The sequence below is a fragment of the Doryrhamphus excisus genome, linkage group LG5 (genome assembly GCF_037039965.1).
Source record: "Doryrhamphus excisus strain RoL-2023G ecotype Guam linkage group LG5, RoL_Dexc_Guam_v1.1, whole genome shotgun sequence".
Classification (NCBI taxonomy): domain Eukaryota; kingdom Metazoa; phylum Chordata; class Actinopteri; order Syngnathiformes; family Syngnathidae; genus Doryrhamphus; species Doryrhamphus excisus.
The window spans coordinates 10098374-10119187 of NC_136361.1; the positions used below are offsets into that span (position 1 = coordinate 10098374).

A 20814-nucleotide genomic window follows, 5' to 3' on the forward strand; every position below is an offset into this window, starting at 1 on the left:
ACCTCTTTATTCTGTATGCATGTGTGGTCTAAATCAGGGGTTACCGACAAACTGTCCTCTAGCACCAGGTCGCTCCTAAAGATCACGAGTCTCATGCCAGCCTGTTCTAAACATAGTCCAAGCACCACTTACCTGGGTGCTGCATCTCATTTTTTCCGTTGTTATTCTTGTTTAAATCACGATTATATATAAAAAAAACACTTACACCTACATTTGTACAGAGACTTTTACTAGTGTCGATTCTCTTTTACTGCTTTAAGTAATATGATTAAACGCAGCTCCCATTTACGACACTAGATGTGCACGTGAATGCACCAGGGTAGCAGCGCAGGTTTCAGAGTTGTCGTAACATTTGATGTTCAACTAACAGTGCAGCTTCTAAACGCGAGTAACCTGGTTATTTCTCATTCCTTCATGCTAGACGCTGTTTGCACCGTCATATTGGAGTCTTTTGGGATTCAGCCGCCGAGCTGGTCGCTAACTGCTGAGCTAAGTTAGCCATCGCCACTAATTCATGCTGTCGTTAGCATGCTATCTCAGCGTGTTTAGTGTACTGCTCATAGCTGAGATGTTATGCGTGTGTTTATATTGCTAACTGCTAGCTTTATAAGCATTACAGTAGGGTAGATGAATATCATTAATTATTCACAATAACATATAGTAAGAGAAGTGTGTATCAAACTGTTAGTCCTTCACATTCATCAGGACCCAAGAAGTAACTCTGGGTTTCAAAAAGAAAAAAAAACACAAATGCAAATAAAAACAATAAGTGGATATTCTTGTCACTCACCTTTGCTGCTAAGTACATTTTACTGCATCCCAATAAATTCACTCAAATTATGTGAATTCATCTTAAATGGCATGATGTTTTTGAATGCAACTCCTCATTGCTCATAATAAAACAGTTCAAGTCTGGGGAAAGTATTCAAATAATCTGCTATCCATTTTCTATGCTGCTTATCCTCACTGAGGTCGCCGGGTATGCTGGAGCCTATCCCAGCTGACTTTAGGTGAGAATTAAATAAACCAGTGTTAGGTAAATACATTTTAAAATAAATTCTCTAAACTTGATTTGTATCTTTAAGTTGATTTGACGCTGTTAATACATACAAATATACATAAATCCTGCTCTATAATTCATCTTTCTTTCAATAAAATACGGTTGAATCAATATAGGATTTAATTCTGTTCATTGATTCAATAGAGGCTGCATGGCGGACGAGTGGTTAGCACGCAGGCCTCACAGCTCGGAGCCCCGAGTTCAATTTCACCCTCGGCCATCTCTGTGTGGAGTTTGCATGTCCTCCCCGTGCATGCGTGGGTTTTCTCCGGGCACTGTGGCTTTTTCCCACGTTCCAAAAACATGCATGGTAGGTTAATTTCAAATTAACTATAAGTTAACTCTAAATTGTCCATAGGTATGAATGTGAGTGTGAATGGTTGTTTGTCTGTATGTGCCCTGTGATTGGCTGGCCACTAGTCCAGGGTGGACCCCGCCTCTCGCCCGAAGACAGCTGGGATAGGCTCCAGCACCCCCGCAACCCTTGTGAGGATAAGCGGTAGAAAATGAATGAATGAATGAATGACTTTCGGGCTGCACAGCGGATGAGTGGTTAGCGCGCAGACCTCAAGCTCGGAGACCAGGGTTCAATTCCACCCACGGCCATCTCTGTGTGGAGTTTGCATGTTCTCCCCGTGCATGCGTGGGTTTTCTCCGGGTACTCCGGTTTCCTCCCACATTCCAAAAACATGCTAGGTTAATTGGTGACTCCAAATTGTCCATAGGTATGAATGTGAGTGTGAATGGTTGTTTGTCTATGTATATAACACGTACAACATCATGTATAACATGATGCAAAATTGCTAACAAATCAATGGACAACTGAACATTTAAAAGGGAGCTATTATCCAAATATTTTGTACCGTTTGTATTGAGTTGTGAACTCGTTTTGAACAGCTGCACACAAGAACAGCATAGAAAGCTTTCTAGATTGTCCAGAATTTGCACCTATTCCAGCTGTATTTCTTTCGATTCCGTGCTTCCTGTGAAAAAACATTTTAATGCATTCATGTTCTACCGCTTATCCTTGCAAGGGTCGCTGGGGTGGAACAGATGGTAGCCTATCCCAGCTGTCTTTGGGCGAGGTACAGGACTGGTCGCCAGCCAATCACAGGGTAAACAACCATAGACAAATAACCATTCACACTCACATTCATACCTATAAACAATTTGGAGTCACCAATTAACCTAGCATGTTTTTGGAATGTGGGAGGAAATAGGAAACCGGAAAAAAAACAACATGCAAACTCCAAACAGAGAACAGTGTTGTGCCGCTAACTGCAAACTATGTGTTGGGATCCTGAAGTAGAGACTGGACAGTCTCACGTTTCTCAAAAGAGTTTACTTCAAGACGTCTCTCAATGGTAAGTAGTTTTAGCATTTCAGCACCGATAACGTCTAATGTGGCCACCGATTGTGGTGGGAAATGGTCTTTCTATTAGCAACACCGGTCCCTGTATGCACACTTTTTCTCCATGACTTACACAAAATAAACACAGTTAGGACACTGATAAATTATTATTTACTGCTTGCTCTTCTAACTCTTCCACACGACCAAGTAACATTGGAAAGGCGTAGGGCTTCAGCAAGTTTGTGGGCTAGTCCAGCTGCATACTGGCCTATGTTCACAAAACAGTCCAGTGTGAAACGCAGTTGACAGATTAAAATGTTTTTCTTTTGCTGGTAGGGAATCAGGAACTCCAACCACTTGTGCCTGACGGTGGTGTCTTTAGCAGCAAATGTAGCTTTCCCTTGGTAGCAGCGTAAACACAGAAGCAGAGCTTGGGGGAGGGCTGAGAGTGTATCTGGCCTACAGCCACATCCACATAAGGAAGTTCGCCCTTCTGTGACATCACAAATGTACATTTTTCCAACGCCCTCTGAAACTGAGCTTTTTTCAAGGCTCACTTCCAAATGCGAAAACCTCATTATCTGAAACTTTGGCATCATTTAACACGAGAATACAACATTGTAACTACATTTGTAGGTCAGAAAAGTCACTTTTACCTCGTTTTTTTGGGAAAAAAAAGTCCACACAAAACCGTCATGGACAAAATAAACACATTGTTCTGCGACAATTTGCAAATGAGTCAAAAATATATCAAAGTAAATATCAATGTTGTAGAACCAATAACACGTACCTTGCCTTTTATTATAGAAAATGGAAGAAAAAGCTGGTGAGCTGGTGGCAGTGATGCGGTGGATGTGAGCTGGTGATGTGTGCTGTTTGACTGTGTGAACAATGCCTAGCTAGGTTGAATGCTTATGTTTTGTTGTTGGAAGCAGAAATGAGTGTTGGGGATGTAAAATGAGTCAGGCAGAACGCAGAGTAGATGGTTGCACGGATGTATGTGCACCGCAAACATAATTGAGAGGTCTTGCACCCTTGTCTGCGTATGGCCCATAGCCTTTCTCTTTTGTGCGGTCACACCAGTCAAAACTCAGCCAGGATGCATTCATAGTCTCACAGTAAGTCGTATTTTATGTAGCTCATTACAATCATGCACATTTTACCCACTCAAAACAAAAACAACATTTCAGCATTGTTTCTTTTTGTCTAGATCAGTGTCAAACTCATTTTAGCTCAGGGGCCACATGTTATATATATATGTCATGATTTTAATAAAACAAATAAATAATACAAAATAGGACTGGGTGATATGGACCTTAGCACACTGAACAATCGTCCAGCTGTTTACCCGTGTGTGCGTAAACAATACAAGAGTGTCATAAAAATATCTTCCATATGCAGTTGGAATTGCATGGGTGACTACATCTTCCTTAATACAAGCACAGGCATTACAGTTTGTTGAAGATTTAGTAGCAATGTGTGCAGAGGCTGACATCCCATTTTGTGCCTGATCCAGCCCGTGGGCCATATGTATGACACCCCTGGTCTAGATATACAGTATGTGAATGGAGCCCATTTGTTGTCATTGAGGCTAGTTTTCTCTGAAAATGTCGATAAGTTTTGTCATTTTTGTCTCTCCTGACTGCAGGATTTAACAAACAGAAATAATTCTAGTAATCTTAACTGACCTAAAACAGGGAACGGTGAGTTTGATTTCATTTCAGATAGTGAGAATAAAATGCTTACAGTGTGTTCCTGTTTGAGAAGTGTATCTGCATACACACACAGACACGTTATCATCAATCTCTGTATGAGCACGCCCATTAAAAGCCACTTTCAAAAATCTTTCTGTCCAACCAGAAGCTGCCTGTGATGGATGCAGGATGTTTGTGATGAGATGAAGCTTCTCAGTTCCCCACCGCTGCAACACACACACACAAAACACACACACACACACGCTTTCACTCTTTGTCACTCACCTTCATTCCGTCCCCACGCCCTACGATTGACGCATCTTTCCAAATGATTACAAAACTAGACAGGTGAGCGAAACTGACTCTTTAACATTGACGCCAACCATATTCCGTAAGGCACGGTTTTCATGCGGTGTAAGATCTGCTCTCCTCGTTGGTCCCCAGAGGCCACGCTGTTAGTAATGATTGTGTGTGGAGGTTTCCGTCTTAATGAGTAATAAACTAGTGAAAGCGAGAGTAACTGCAGGCGAGGCTGCCTTCTCGCTGTCCATCACTTGCTTTCGCTTAACCGCAACTCTGTTCTTAAAGGCCTCCAATGTACAGTATGCTTTGTCATATGGCTTCAATAATCATTTATACAAATACATGCTGCAGTAGTGCACACAATACTGAGGTACAGACGTCTATTGTTATCATCAGGTGGAGGTAGTGTACAGTAATGTACAACTTTGATACTTTCTAAATCTGTAGAAGGAAATTATATACTGTATATTTCAATAAAAAAATGCATCTCAGCCTTGTCATACACAGTGGTGTGAAAACGTCTACGACAACACTCAACACAAAATGCATATTTTCAATGAAAGTCCAAAGGTACTGGTGTGAACGTGTGAAAAAGTGACTTATAAGGGGACCTGTTGTGCTTTTTCCACTTTTCTGACCTATAAACATAATTAGAATGTTGTATTCCTGTGTTAAGCCATGCCAAAGTTTCAGATAAGGAGGTTTGCGCATTTGAAGTAATCCCTGATTACTTTTTTTCTCTTGGTGTGATTTTTTTTCTCTTCATATTTTAACTTTATTCTCGATTTACATTTTTTTATTTCAACGTTCTCCTTGTAAATGTTCTTTTCATTATTATGACTTTATTTTTAATTAATTAATTTTATTAGATATTTTAAGAGAATATTTTTTCTTTTATATTCCAACTCAATGCTATTTTTTACAATTGCAATTTTCACAGTATATTTACTTTCTGTTCATATTTTTATTCTTACAGCTGTTATTTCCATTTCCAATTTCCAACTATTTCAAATGTCGTCTTGTACATTTTCTTCTCATAGTTACGTTATTCTTATAATATTTTTTAACTTTTCCTGCAACCAAAGTTTTCAAAAATGACAACTTTTTTCAATGTTTTGTTTGTTTCTCATACTTGTGATGATAAAAACTTACTTTTTCATAGTTCAAGTCTATGCTATTATTTTTCCTGGTACTATTACGTTTTTATTCTGGTAAAGTGACTTTTTTTCACTTTTGTTTGTTTGAACTGCACTCTTTCCGCCTTTTTTCTATTTTTGCTCCTGTAAAGTTTTTATTTTCCAAATTTGTATTTTCCTCTTGTACATTTTCTTTACATAACTATGACTTTATTCTTATATTGTATTGTATTGTATCTTATATAGTATTTTGACTTTATTGTCATAACTTCTCAGAACTTTTTCCGCAACCCAAGACAATGTTTTTTGTCTCATCACATTATGACTTAAGGCTTGTGACTTAACATCTTTTTCTATAATATTTCAACTTTTAAAACATTTTTTCTGATACTATGACTTGTTTTCTCATTAGATGAGAACATGTTTTTTTTTTTATTCTTGTAAAATTACTGCTGATTTTTCAATTTTTGCTGTTTAGTTTTCTTGTAACAGGCTATAAATGGCCCCCGGCCCAACGTTGGGCACCCCGGTCTAAAGCAAATGTGTTTTTCCTTTGCTTGAAGCGTGCTTTTGCCCCAGAAGAAGTTCCTGTACCACTACAAGAACATGCGCTGGGCAAAGGGTCGCAATGAAACCTACCTGTGCTTTGTGGTGAAGAGGCGGGTGGGGCCGGACTCACTGTCCTTTGACTTTGGACACCTGCGCAATCGTAACGGCTGCCACGTAGAGGTGAGATGCCAAGACGAACCTCGCCAAGAGGAAGAACTTGACATGTTCATGTGTTCAGCTGTTGTTCCTGCGTTACCTGGGAGCCCTGTGCCCTGGCCTGTGGGGCAGCGGAGTGATGGGCGAGAGGAGGCTGAGCTACTCCATCACTTGGTTCTGTTCCTGGTCTCCCTGCGCCGACTGCTCCATCGCTCTGTCCCGCTTCCTGGGGCGGATGCCCAATCTTCGCCTCAGGATCTTCGTGTCCCGCCTCTACTTCTGCGACATGGAAGACAGCCGCGAGAGAGACGGCCTGCGGTTGCTGAGAAAAGCCGGGGTCCAAATCACAGTCATGTCTTACAAAGGTACTAGCAACAAGTATGCTATATATGCAATATATATATATATATATATATATACTTCACAGGTTTTAATGTACAAAAACCAAATTCTCCTCAGACTTCTTCTACTGCTGGCAAACCTTTGTTGATCGGAAGCAAAGCAGCTTCAAGGCCTGGGAGAGCCTGCAGCAAAACTCTGTCAGACTGGCCCGGAAACTCAATCGCATCCTCCAGGTACACCAGCACGAAGAATTGAAACGATATTTCATTCATCATCATCATCATCATCGTTATCATGTCCTTTTTTCCAGCCTTGTGAGACTGAAGATTTAAGAGACGCTTTCAAGCTGCTTGGACTTTGACTTCCTGACGTGTTTTGCTTCATCACTACAGTTGCTGACTCAGATAGAAGACAAATGCTTTTACGCCCTCAAGGCTTGCAAAATATGTCTTTCTTCATTTTTACTAACAATTACTGTATTTTCCAGACCATAAGTTGTACTTTTTTATGGATTTCCTGCGACTCTTACCCCGGAGTGGGTTCTAGATGTTGTTTTTCACTCTTACGGCCACAAGAGGGCGCTCTTGGCGTGTGTGCCAGTATCTGCTCCTCACTCCTGTACTGTCAACAGGGCAGTCACGTCCACGAATATACAGTAGATGACTACTGTTGTTTATGCTGACTTACCTGGTTAATATGTCAGCTTAACTTACCACCTCTTCACGTTCTGTTAGCCTGTTGTTGTTGTCCATTACATTTTTTCTACTTTCAAGATGAAATGTCTGTTCTTGGTCTCTGATTTCATAAAATACATTACTGTATTAGTGTAAAATGCAACTTACAGTCCAGTGCAGCGTATATGTTGTTTTTCCCTCCTCATTGTGCTTTCATGGCTGGCGTGATTTATAGTCCAGGAAATACGGTAAATGATTTTGGCCCTGTCATTTTTTGTCTTTGCTAACATAATTTCTTGTCATAAACATAATATTTCCATTACATTTTTGTTCGCCCATGAAAGACCAGTTTGTTTGCACTTTTAGAAAAAGAAGCTGAGAAATGAAAATGCTTTCTTGTGCTAGGTACAGGAGCTCCTCCGTGTACGGCTTACAGCTACGTGCTGCCATGTTTTTCACGCTCCCGTAAATGAATGACAGCAGAATTTTGCTCCATAAACTCAACACTGGTGAGGGAACGCAGCAGAAGAATACACTGAATGTGTGCAGGCACTTGTGGTGGCAGTGCACCAAAGAAAAGGAAAGCCATCACCATGGAAGTAGATCACGGAGAGCAGACACGGCCAACAATTTTGCTGTCAACACTGTACTAGTGACTCAGGGGTTGGCAACCTTTATTATCCAAACTTTATTATGCAAATTTCCCCACTGAGGGACCAATAAAGGCATATCTTATCCATTTTCTATGCTGCAACAGTCCAGGGGTATTCTGGAGCCTATCCCAGCTGACTTCGGTTTCTCCCTGGACTGGTGGCCAGCCAATCACAGGGCACATATAGACAAACAACCATTCACACTCACATTCATACCTATGGACAATTTAGCCAGTGAACCTAACATCCATGTTTTTAGAATGTGGGAGGACATGCCAACTTTTCACAGAGATACCCAAGTGGAGATTCAAACCCAAGTCTTCCCCATCTCCTGACCCTGTGGCCTACGTGGTAACTGAGCTACCGTGCGGCGTCCCGCTTTCCTACTAAAGATAATTTGGAGCCACAAACTGAGGTTTTTGAGTCTCTCTGTATTAATTTCAGTAAAATTGTGTCAAAAAACGTAGCTCACAAAAAAAGACTACATTCATTTACATTCAAGTTTGTTTCTTATCATACTGTGACTGTTTTTTTTAACATAATTTTTCTTTAATATTTCAACTCTACTAAAATTCTACTCTGTTCTATGAAATTGTGCCTTTTTTACTCTTAGTAGTTTGATTGTATTCCCATAAAATTACAGCTTTCCCCCCAATTCTGCTGTTTTTTCCCAACTATTTCAACTTTCTTCTAAAGATGTAAATGTTTTTCTTGTAATATGACTTCCATAATGTTATGACTTTATTCCCATAGTACTATAACTTTTCCCACCAAGTAATTTTCCAAAAATTACAGCTGGATTTTGATATTACCAACGAAAAAAAGAAAAAAATCTGCCAGACAAACACAAACTCATTGTAGCCATGTGGTAGGGCTCTGAATGCAGCGATTGTCAAGCCACCCCCTGCCCCCAAACTGCTACTGTCCAATGCTACGAATGCTATGGTACTTTATGATACTTTAAGACAACTCAAAGGTGTATATTTTTGTGTGCTATGCTCCAAGAAGCAAGTGTATGCTATAGGGGTGGAGCCGAACCCGAATACGTTATTTGGAACGGCTTGAATAATAATTTTTACTAATGAATAATTTGAACAAATACTTTTAAATGTTTGTATTCGGGAGCAATTAAAACATCAGAAGGCTGCGTTTCTGAGTGACTGGTGTTCAGAAGCCTAACTTCATTTCACTTCTCATCTATCACTGTGTTTGTCTGCTATATGACATTTAACTGAAATTTTCTGATCCCAACAACCAGTGATTTCTAATGGAAAATCTTGAAAATTAGGGGTGGCCAAACGTTTTCATACTACTGTCACTGTCACATATCACTGGGAATCACAGCCAGACATACTGTACTAACATTACAAACCATTTGGTGATTGATCAAACATCAGTTTATAGCATTGTGGAATTCATAAGATCAGGCGGGCTGGGTCCAAACTGATGTGCCTTGCAGTCCTGAGTGTGGACTTTGAGAAGCACTGCTCTACAGCAACAACAAACTTGCGGCCAGCAAGTAAGGCCAAAGTGTGAAAAGCCAAGCAGACTATTTTCCATCTTTGGCAGGAGCCTCTGCAGTAGGGTGGACCGGGGACAGCAACATTTGTGGAGGCGAATGTAGGCCAGCCTTGGTGCCGATGTTGACAGTGATGTTGGTGTAGAGGGGCAGGTCTGCCCGATTGAGGAGTTCGTACTCCAATGTGTTCATCCCGTCCTGCCTCCACATCTGATGCGTCATATTCAGCACTGCCCACCTTCACCAGGGATGATATCAGTGGTGGAAAAAAAACCATTATTGATTCAAAAATATTTTCATGTCAGAGATTATCACACTTCTTTAACAAATAACCAAAGCATCAGGAAGTCAAGCACAGTCACAGTCACCGTGTGCAGTCTCATGCAAATGAAGTTCCCATGACCACTTCCCATGACCAAGCTGGTACATGGTTACCTGCCAGATGTCCTGCCTGACAGACAACAAACACTGTGTGGTTTCTTATGAATTCAGATCTATGGAATTGTTCAGGTTCTTTTTGCTGCTGACTGCACATTTGTGTGGCCACTCGTTGTTTGGCAGATTTCACATACCTGCCCCTTATATCATTAAGTCATATGCCAGTTAGAAAGAAATTCTCAACAAAAAAAAAAATACAAAACCATCACTTAATAGAGTAACACAAAATAAAGACATTATTCTGCTGCAACCACAATAGGCAAAACCGTTAAAACTATATCAAACTAAATATCAGCATTCTAACCAATAAACATGTCGTTTAATGTAGAAAATTGAAAAAAAAAACTGTGTCCAACGGGCATGCATAGGTCTAGTGATGTCTAATGATGTCTAGTGATGTCTAGTGATGTCTAGTGATGTCTAGTGATGTGTGCTATATTTGACTGTGGATGCCGCAAACATGCACAGTAAGCTGGAACGTTTATGTTTTGTTGTTGGAAGCAGAAATGAGTGTTATGAAAGTAAAATGAGACAGGCAGAAGCCCCCTCGATGCCCCAACGGGTTGATAGACTGTTGTTTGGGATGCTGGGTATGCATGTGCGTGTGTGCAGCGCAGCCAATGACTGATATACCTTTTCATACCTCTGAAATGAAAGCTGTCTTTAAAGGGGACCTATTTTACCTTTTCCACTTTTCTGACCTATAAATGTAGTTACAATGTTGTATTCTCATGTTAAACCATGCCAAAGTTAATAGATCATGAGGTTTGCACATTTGGAAGTGAGCCCTTTGGGATGGCTCAAACTGCTCTGTTTGAAAAGGCGTGGTAAAACCGTTCCTTTGTGACATCACAGAGGGGAGGACTTCCTTATATATAAACTGTCTGTCCCCCCAAGCGCTTCGCTGTTTATTTGCTCGCAATGCCTCGAAGGGGAACGTTGCATTTGTTTCCAATTCCTAAAGATGCCACCATCGGGCACAAGTCGTTGGAGTTCCTGGTTCCCTACCAGCAAAATCATCATTTATCAACTCCTACAAAGTTGGCTGCACAAACCCGAAGGGTTTCTATACACTCGACATTGTGACCAACCACAGCAGAGTGGGCGTGCCTGGAGGTGGGCCATGGGTGGAATAAATTAAAACAGACCGTTTTCGCAGGAACCACAAAAAGGTGGGACCAAGGTGGGATCTTGTCTGTTTTGCCCAGCTGGGGCCCACCTGGTGTAATCCTACCTTAAACCCACATGGTCAATATTTTGGAACTTTGGGACCAATATGGAACCCGCTGACAATCCCATATTGGTGTGATCTGAGAATCCCACATAGAGCCCATTATTAAGGCCACTTTGTACCCACATGGGCCCCACATTAAAATGTTGGCTAGCCACTCAAAACAAATAATAATAATAATAATAATAATAATACATTTGCTGTGCAGCTTTGTTCTGGGGACCCTGAGGGCCGAAAAGTGAGCATAATTAAGCCGTGAAGTTCTTGCACCCTTGTCTTGGTATGGCCTTTCTCTTTTGTGTGGTCCATGTCCATTATTTTGCTGTCACGACATGTATAACAAACATCCTAAAATAGCGCCCTCGGACCAGAATGCATTGCCTGATCACATGCAAGTATCACAAGATTTTGTCTTGTGTGCGTGATCCAAGATGGTGCATGGGATTTTTGGATGCTAAACTAGTGCACAAACGCAACCCAAGGCAGCATTTTTGCAAAAACTTTGGTTGTTAACCAAAAAAACTTGTTGAACAGGGCGAGCATTAACCGAGGTACCAGCATAATAAAATGTTTTTATCTGTACACGGTTTTAAACACTGGTAAGGTTTAGCAATGAGTTGGATTAGACCTCTTAATCTTAATTATTCATTTTAGTAAAGTATTTTGGACAATTGTATTCTTATAATGTTGTGGGAATACTTTGGGGAAGGTCCTTTTTTCTTCACAGTGCTCTGTGCATGGTCCATAAAGCCATGATTGGAGAAGCATGATATGGACAAACAAGCCATCAAATACTGTGGGACCTCTGACCTTACAAATACGAACACAGACTAAAACTATCCCACAGACACTGGAAAGTCTGTTTACTTAAACATCACCAAAGAAAGCAGTTTACCTCTGCGGGTTGTCAGGGTTGCCTTTGTCCCGCTTGTGTTTGATCATCTTGTAGTGGCCCACTTCCAGGGACGGCCGTGCAGTGGGCATTCCTGCCAAAGACACTCTGAGGAGACCAGAGTCACATGTGTCAACACGAAAAAGGGAGATTCACCACACCTGATTTCACCTGATTTCGATGTCATCGTCCTCGCAACCCCAGCCCCAGTAGTTGTTGGGAAAGCCATTTATTTTGCGGTACTGGTCAGGTGTGAAAGCCGTCACTCCTCCAAAGTACTTCTCGTATGGAAGTCTGGAGAGTGAAACCAGGTAAAAAGAAACCAACAGTGTGAACAATGTGCTTATGTTACATAATCAAGGTGACAGAGGGCGCACTTGTAGTCAAACTTGTCAATGGCGATGGCAACGTGCTTGGGACTGGAGTCACACATGTAGGTGTTGCGGTCGTCCTCTGGAATCAGGTCTACATCGTGAAAAAAAAGACAGTCCCAGTCCTCGTCTGACATGGCCTCACGGAAACCGACATTCATCAGCCTGGCCTTGTTGAACGTGTAGTCTCCAGCCTGCACATGAAACAAACAACTAAATGTTGCATTTCATCCTACACTTGTACACCACTGCAAACTACTTTTGTTAAATTACACGTCTTGTTAAACCAATACCTTATCTCTGGAAAGCTATCGTGCATGAACTAGCTGGATTTACAGTTTCACATTCTCAAAATAACATGGACAAACCTCCAAACAACCTATTAACAACAGAATTGAATTTCTCATTGATTTAATCGAATTGTAATTGTCTTAGTTCATGTCTCAATGTGTAGGTTCATCTTTGCAAATGCACAGTTAACCTGCATTGAGCGCCATTTCCAATTGAATAGATCTTGTTGGCCTCCAATGAGCTCACCACGGGAAAGGTCCAAAGGGTCGGGTGCAGAGTGAGTTGAGAACCTTGGCTGTCCGGTCCTGACCGAAAGTTTAAGTATATAAAGTATATTGTTTGGGTTAGTTTGGGCGCCTAAATTCCAATTGACTGGGGCAAATCTTAGTGTCCGTACTGGTCTCCCAATCGATCCAACTGCCTTTGCAAAGCCGAATACTTCTCCAAGATGGCATCCGAGTTGTGATTCGCAGTCAGAGTGTGAACAGCTGTGCCCACCAAATCCATCACGATGGGCAGCTTTGGGCCAACTCGAACCGCTCCCTCCATCATACGAATTCTGTGATACACCAGGAAAGTCCCCAATCCAATCAGCAACCGACCTGTTATCATGGTGCCGAATAGGTAGACGTCTTCCATGTCCTCCACGGAAAGATTCGCCAAACACATGACCTTCCACTCCCCCCAACTGTCCATCATGTACCCCGCGGTGAACATTCCGTCAGGGAAGACAGGTTCCCCCGAACCTGAGCTTCTCGTTGAGAAGATCGTGTCAATTGCGTGGAGAGACCAGTTGATCAATTCCATGGTTTAGGTTTTTGGAGAACAGTGCAGAGAGAGGCTCTTAAAAAGTATGAGATGGGACTAAATGAGACATAAGAAGCAAGCAAAACAGGCAAAATAAGGGAGGAGAGGGGAAAGATGCCTTCGGTGAGAGCCAGAGAGAAAGGAGAAGGCCCCTGGGACATGCTGGGGGGATTATGGCTCACAGCTGGCCTTGGGACCATAGGGTCATCACGGTGGAAGTGGAAGAGGTGGCCAGGGACCGGAAAGTCTGGACTTCTCTATTGAAACTGGTGCCCCTGGATGAAAATGGATGGACGGATGGACAATGGTAATGGTAATGGTAATGGTTTTATTTAATTTGAACATGCATCAGGTTACAATTGAGTGCATCCCATAATCAGTTCACAGTTCCACATGTCCAAAAGGAGTAGGAAGAAGCAAAGCTTATTAAATCCTACCCCTCCATCTGGTACTTTTATGATCACTAACTGTTACATTTGTTCACTTTCTGCTTTTGTAATATAGTTTAAGTTTTTTTTTGTCACGTACCGAAGTACGAGGTGATATGAGCATCCAATGCCATAATGTGTACCAACGTCTGTTGAATGATGAATTTCCTCTATAGTGTGTTCTTCTTGCAAGCATTAGTAGGCCTTTTGTCATCCTGGTTGTTTTTCTTTTGCTTCTTTGACTTTTCTCTCCAGGGACAGTTCTTATCGTACAGCTTCATATAAGTATGTAGAAAGTGTTCGTGTGCTTCATCCACTTCTTTGGCACTGTACACACACTCCCATTTTTGTTCTTCTAGATCCTTCTTGAAAGCGTTGACTCTGTCCTCTGAACGTAGTCTTTGGACAGTCTTTGTAGTCTCCATTGGTCTGTTGTTATAATGATGGTTATAAATTGTAAACACTGGAAGATGATCACTGATGTCTTTGATTAGCAGGCCACTAGTGGTTTTGTTATCAAAGTCATTGGTCAATATATTGTGGATAAGAGTGGCAATGGTCTGTTATTCTACTTGGTCTGGTGATTTTGGGAAACAAACTTAAGCTGTACATTGTATCTATAAAATCCTCAATTACCTTGTTATTGTTTGGATTCAGCAGATCAATATTGAAGTCTTCACATATGAAAATTGTTTTTTGATTGTTATATGAAAAGGTTGTTTTGATCCAATCTTCAACCATTTCTATCCTTGAGTGTGGCGTTCTGTTTAAACTTATTAACTCTTTAAACTTCTTATGTACACGTTTTTGCTTTGTTCTTTACAGATTTCAATTGTTATGCATTCTAGGATATTGTCAATAGCGACTGACATATTCTTTACCACTTTGTAATGTAGTTATTTATCCACATACAGGGCGACTCCTCCCCTCGTGTTGTTCCTGTTGATGCAGGTCATCTCATAACCTTCCAACTCAAAGTCTGTGTCTTTGTCCTCGTTCAGCCAGGTTTCCTAGATTGCGATTACTATGAAAGGTTCCTTGAATACATTCAAATATTGTTTGATGTTGTCATAGTTTGCATACATGCTTCTGCAGTTTATATGTATGATTGATAACTTGTCGCCAATATTTAAATTGTTGTTGTTTTCCTCTTCTGTATAATAACAATTCTCATGTGTGAAAAAAAATGTGTGTCCGGATCTATGTCCTTTTCCAATTCCAATTGTTTGTGATTTGTAGAGCCAAAGGTGTCCAATTGCAGATCTTCTTGTGTCATAATGGTAATTTAAACCGTTTTTCATTTTCAAGTTAGAGTAATCTTAGAATTGTTCCAGATCCGCAATATTTTTGATAACAAGCACACTGGCTTCCGGTCCTCCATTTAACTTTATGAAAATTCCAAGTAGCTTGATTCTTTCCCTGCTTTCTCAGGTCATGTGCTTTCTTTGCAATTTCAGCATTACGTTTGGTCAGGTGGTCATGTAGACATTTGTACCTTTCAGCTTCTTTCCTTGTTTTAGTACAGTGGTCTTGGATTTGCTGTTAGTGAACTTGACGATGATGATGGGTGTGGTTCTGTTCCTGCCTTACAGTGGCATTAAGTGTTGATGGATTCGTTGTCAGCATCTACCTTTTTAGATGTTAAGAAATCCACTTCTTGTTGCTCCGTTGAGGCAACGTCCATATCGTCTGCTTCCTCACTGTTCCTGACTGCCCTGGCATAAGACCTGGGTTTGATCTTCAGCCCCGTCACTATTATGTCGTTCATCCTTGTATTCTGATCCATGTCGTCGATTGTATTTTTCAGCTCCTAAATTATTTTGTCTTTCTCATCATTATCTTGTTTGATGTTGGTATGACTGTCTTCTAATTTTTTATATGCGTCTTTCAAATCTATCATCTCCTTCATTAGGGTTTGAATGTGCTCATCCATCTTCCGATTTTTCCAACTTCGGAGTCATCTTTTGCAGTTCATCACCGTTTTTTCTTAATTTCTTATCCATGTGATCCGTCCTCCGGGTTAAGTGATCCACCTTATTTATCAGCTTCGATAACATCTCTAGTATGCTACTCTCCATTGGCGGCTGTGGCTTCCGGTGGGAATCGGCGGCAGATCTTTGAAGACTTTCTCAGTGTCTACAATTGTGTCCGGAGTGCTTCGGCCCGAGCTCCCAGGTACACTTTGATCCGAGGTACTTGGGCTGAGAGGTTCACTATTTTGTCTGCAGTTACCTACAGTTCATTGATGTGGTGAGTTCAGACCTCCCTTGTCCTGAATTAAGACAGAGTTCTCAGCAGAGTAATTTGAGGTGCTGACACGAGTAATGGTCGGGAATGTTCCCAACAAAAATTAAAAAAAACTTAAAAAGTCTGGCTGCAAAGCAAGAGCTCATGCCACCCATGTCCGTCCTTGTCAACAGGAAGTGACGTCACAATTGACCACTACCATGAACAACTGGTGGGGGAGCGTATTTACAAAGAGAACACTAGAAATAAAGCATAGTAAATGTACGCGTCTGACCTGGTGGATGACATAGATCCTGTAGCTGAGCTGCTGCCGCTGCAGGAAAGGATGCAGGTAGTGAAGCAGGAACCTGAGGTGTTGCTCGCGTGCCCTGTGAGGGATGATGATGGCCGTGCGCTGCTGGGCCTTGCAGTCGAGTGGTCGATATCCTCCGCCCCGCACCACCAGAGGGTTCTTCTCCTGCACCTGGGCGAGGGTGAGTTCCAATGGGAAGCTGATGTTGATCTGTGTGCCTGTGCACCTCAACAAAAGATATGAAGCTAGACATGAAGTGGTGTGAAGAGCGACAAATAGGTCCATAGCAACAGTACAGTAAAGTCTTGTTATATCGATATCGGTTATATCGAAGTACTGCTTATTACGATACTATTTTCATTTCCCGGCAAATTTCTAGTCTTTTATGATATAATTAGTTCCGTTAGTACGATACCTGGTTATTATGATAATCCGGTTACTACGATGCCCTTTTCATCTTCCGCCAGCCAATTTGGTCTGCTTATATCGATACAAAAGCAGCTTAAATCAATCTTTGCTTAAGGATTTCAATACCAAAAAAGAACACGGCGAACGGCTGCTTCCAGTCAACTTTATTTTTCACACTTCCACCACCAGAGCACAGCACACACACCGATTCCTGCACTTCCTGGTTCACAGGTCATGCTCAACCCGCCCCACATAGCTGGCCAAACACATGCCTGCAACAGAAGAACCAACTGACATAACATACACACCTATTCCAACGAAGACACAAGCGTACAAATACATGTATTTAATTGTGTTGTATTCAGATATCTTTTTATCGCTTGCAATAATCACTGTTTTTCATATGTACATGCTGGCGTTCGTGGTGTGTATGGAATCTATACACACGAGAGAAACCACAAACGCAGTTGGTTCTTCTGTTGCAGGCATGTGTTTGGCCAGCTATGTGGAGCGGGTTGAGCATGACCTGTGAACCAGGAAGTGCGGGAATCGGTGTGTGTGCTGTGCTCTGGTGGTGGAAGTGTGAAAAATAAAGTTGACTGGAAGCAGCTGTTCTTTTTTGGTATTGAAATCCTTAAGCAAAGATTGATTTAAGCTGCTCCACATTGTTCTACACTATAGAACAATGTCGAGTGCATTATTGCCCACTTTTAATGCAGTTCGGCCCAGGATCGGATATATCGACAGTCCGGTTATATCGATATTTTTTCAGACTCCCGACAATATCGATATAATGAGACTTTACTGTATATACTGAGGTATAAAAACACAGAAATGCATATACTATATACACAATTTCCCCTAGGAATTATTGATGCTGTGGTGGTGGGCTGTAAGAGCGACAGACTGCCTCCACTATGTAGTGCTGTTGCTGTTTTTGCAATTTACTGTTGGTAATAATGTCAACCTCATTAATGTCAACCGTAGACAGGCGAGTGGAGTCCCCAGGCACTGCTTCTTCATCTGTAGATGTGTTGGGGGAGACTGAGCAGGTCTTTCAATGATTCATTGCACCAGTCTACAACATCTCAAGTTGAGGTCAGCAGCACACCATCTCCACATACACAATGTTGTCAAATGTACTGCTTCCCACTCCTGGTGTGGCAAATGGTGCTCCAGAATCTTTTCAAAATCATCCTGAATTTGTTTGCTTCCTCAAACAAATCCCCTGGCCAAATCTTTTTCTTGGCAACTGCCAAAACTGCACCCCTTTTGGGCGTCCCTCACCGCTGATGTCCACCTGTGGGTTCTGGGATTACAGCCACGACAGACAATGAATGGCGGCCCAAATCCCGGTGCCAAGTTCACGTATGGACACGATTATGTTGGAACATGGTGTCTATTGTGAACAATCTGTGATGAGAACAGAATTCCATTAATAAAGCACCGCTTGGGTTCAGATCAGGGGACTGTTACAGTCATGCCTCTACAGGTCTCACTGTAGAAGTCCCCTTTCTTCTGCAGGGAGTACTGGAACTGCTGTGCATAAGCATAAGCGCAAATAAGAGCAGGGACCCATCCCCCTACCCTTGTGTTCACCGAGTTAAACTCCAGCGAGTTAAACTCACCGCTGGTGAATAAAGTCCAACCCCTTCAGAAGGCTGGTTCAAGAGCCCGTGCTGTGCATCAAGGTGAGTCCTGACTATCTGGCCGAAACTTCTCCACATCGCACCCACCAGCTCAGGTTCCTTTCCCACATATTGAGAGGTGGCTCCCCACCTTTGGCGGCCACCTTGCTCACTCTGCACCCAACCCCTTTGGCTCCTCCAATGAATATTGAGCTCAGTGGAGGCTTGCTTCCAATTACATTTCCTTGGGGAACCTGATGCCATTGATCACCAAGCCCATATTGTACAAAGACAAATAAAAGAAACTATTTGTTCAATTAGTTCAAGGTAGTACTCTCAAAGAATTGTGAGAAACAAGACTAAACATAAAACAGTACGAGATGTCTAAGATAGAACAAACAACAACATTTGGGTGGGGTCTTTCACACTCACCTATGTGAGGGGAGGTCTTAGGACAGTAAACCTCTCCATTCTTCTGACCTGTGGACATATCAGAGAGGTTAGTGTCCATGTTGCCTTCTGGTACATTGGTACATTTGTGGTGTGATTTTACCTGATGTCCCCACGCCATCCCACTTAGAGTAGGAGACCATCTTCGGTGAGTCCTCCCAGGACAGCAGCACCATGACTATCGTGACTACCATTATGAGGGCCAGGGACGTTTTGCCTTTCAACCTAACCAAGACAATGCTATGAGGAAAGTCTGAGGAGAGAAGGATTTATGATGTGTGCCAACCTCAGTTAACATTTGCCTTGGTCAGCATGTGTTTTGGTTAACAGAGAAAATTTACGTTAGCGTAGAGCGTTGTTATGTTATTGGCAGTGATGGGAATAACGGCGTTTAAAATAATGGCGTTACTAACGCCGTTACTTTTTTCAGTAACGGATAATCTAACTAATTACTTTTACTGTCAGCATAACACCGTTGCCATTTTTGACACCCCGTTACTGAAGCTGCCTAAAAATATATATCACTGACTTCCTAGCTAATCTGCAGTGCAATAAGAGTGTGAGAGTGTTGCAGAGTGACAAGGCGAGGTGAGATAACCACATAAGCAATGAGGATTGGCTAAGGTTTTAGGTAGAATTTTAGTAAAATTGGCTAAGGTTTAGTAAAATTGCATCTTCGGCCAATCAGAGAACTTGGGTGGGCAGGTGTTTAGAGCACATAAGCAATGAGGATTGGCTAAGGTTTAGTAAGATTGCGTTTTCAGCCAATCAGAGAACTTGGGTGGGCGGGTGTTTAGAGCACGTCCAAACAGCGTTTGCCAAATGGAAGTACAGACACTACTTTAACCTTGTTGATGTCGAAGGTCAAATGTACATTATGTCCCTGAAAAAAACTTTCTCCATGTCTTGTGTAAGCAACTTCAACCCACAGAAACACCTGTCGACTCCAATGAATGCAAACCTCTGTAATGGTACCCGTCTTTGCTGTGGTGGGGGGGGGGGAGGGCAATAGTTACTACTGGTAAGTAGTTACTTTTTCAGTGGAGTAACTCAGTTACTTTTTTGAGAAGTAACTAGCAACTATAACTTATAACTTTTTTAAAGTGACATGCCCAACACTGGTTATTAGCCACTGGCATTTGTTGTGTGTATTCTTGTTCTGGGGTTTGTGTAGCGCACCCTGGAACTGTTATAAGGATGTGGTGTGTCGTCACACGCCAATTTTAACTGATTGAAGCCGGGAGTTCATCGTGTGTCCATGTGGAAAGTTTCAGATGGTATGTAGCAACAAATAACCTTTTTCTTTTTTGTGTGTTTAACTTTGTGCTTTGTTTGTTTGGTTTGCTTAAATTGATACATTTACATACATTGCTCACTTGGTCCTATTTTAACCTTGTCATAGTAAATGAAATTGTTTGTATGTTTTAGTTTCACAGTGTATATGGAATAAGGACAAGATTGAGCACCAGTCAAACTCTAACGCTGTGTTATTGATGCCAAGGGCAGCTACAACTACATTGTTTACATCCAACTGTGTTCTTCATATATTTTTATCACAAAACGTCTTGGTAATACATGGAAACAGGAATCCAACGGCGAGCTCCGTTGCCTAACTTTGATGTCATCAACAGTTGATTTCGTAGTTCTTTGCTAAGAAAGTTATGATACAAGCCTCAACAATGTTAACACAAATGACATTTTTTGTAGTTTTACAATGATAGTTTACATTCTTAAAATATTCATAAATATACATTAATGATGAATAAAAGGGATAAATTAACGATTCAGGTTACTTTTTCCTTCCCTGAAGGTAAAAGACATGATGTAGCAGCCAAACACAAAAGTGGTGTCTGTGTTGATTTCGTTGTCCTATCGTTTCCCTGAAACGCAAGAA

At 41.6% G+C, this 20814-nt stretch overlaps 2 protein-coding genes across 3 annotated transcripts; one reads left to right on the plus strand and one right to left on the minus strand.

The window, feature by feature from the left end:
- Positions 1-418: 418 nt before the first annotated feature.
- Positions 419-7420, plus strand: aicda (activation-induced cytidine deaminase). Of its 2 annotated transcripts, none has more exons than XM_058053471.2 (5): positions 419-493; positions 6127-6273; positions 6332-6614; positions 6709-6824; positions 6902-7420. In XM_058053471.2, the coding sequence occupies exons 2-5, from the start codon at positions 6151-6153 to the stop codon at positions 6950-6952; spliced, it is 573 nt and encodes a 190-aa protein (XP_057909454.1). In that variant the 5' UTR covers positions 419-493; positions 6127-6150; the 3' UTR covers positions 6953-7420. The 2 variants fall into 2 exon arrangements, with proteins under 2 accessions (XP_057909454.1, XP_057909452.2); XM_058053469.2 differs by lacking the exon at positions 419-493 and adding an exon at positions 2329-2424 and having other exon boundaries at positions 6108-6273.
- A 1566-nt stretch (positions 7421-8986) lies between these two features.
- On the minus strand, positions 8987-19153 carry LOC131105635 (beta-1,4-galactosyltransferase 3-like). Its single transcript, XM_058053987.2, has 7 exons — positions 19024-19153; positions 18903-18950; positions 16417-16652; positions 12376-12563; positions 12170-12292; positions 12002-12106; positions 8987-9675 (listed from the first exon to the last, which is right to left on the minus strand). The coding sequence occupies exons 1-7, from the start codon at positions 19112-19114 to the stop codon at positions 9468-9470; spliced, it is 999 nt and encodes a 332-aa protein (XP_057909970.2). The 5' UTR covers positions 19115-19153; the 3' UTR covers positions 8987-9467.
- Between the last annotated feature and the right edge of the window lie 1661 nt (positions 19154-20814).

Bases quoted from the DNA above. Each gene is read 5' to 3' on its own strand.
- LOC131105635 (XM_058053987.2), bottom strand. From the start codon at position 19,114: ATGGTAGTCACGATAGTCATGGTGCTGCTGTCCTGGGAGGACTCACCG. The intron at 12,293-12,375 runs GTGCGCCCTCTG...TTCACTCTCCAG, and splicing joins ATTGACAAGTTTGACTACAA to ACTTCCATACGAGAAGTACT. The intron at 12,107-12,169 runs GTGAAATCAGGT...TGGTCTCCTCAG, and splicing joins GACGATGACATCGAAATCAG to AGTGTCTTTGGCAGGAATGC.
- aicda (XM_058053469.2), top strand. From the start codon at position 2,348: ATGTGTTGGGATCCTGAAGTAGAGACTGGACAGTCTCACGTTTCTCAA. The intron at 2,425-6,107 runs GTAAGTAGTTTT...CTTTGCTTGAAG, and splicing joins CTTCAAGACGTCTCTCAATG to CGTGCTTTTGCCCCAGAAGA. The intron at 6,615-6,708 runs GTACTAGCAACA...AATTCTCCTCAG, and splicing joins CACAGTCATGTCTTACAAAG to ACTTCTTCTACTGCTGGCAA.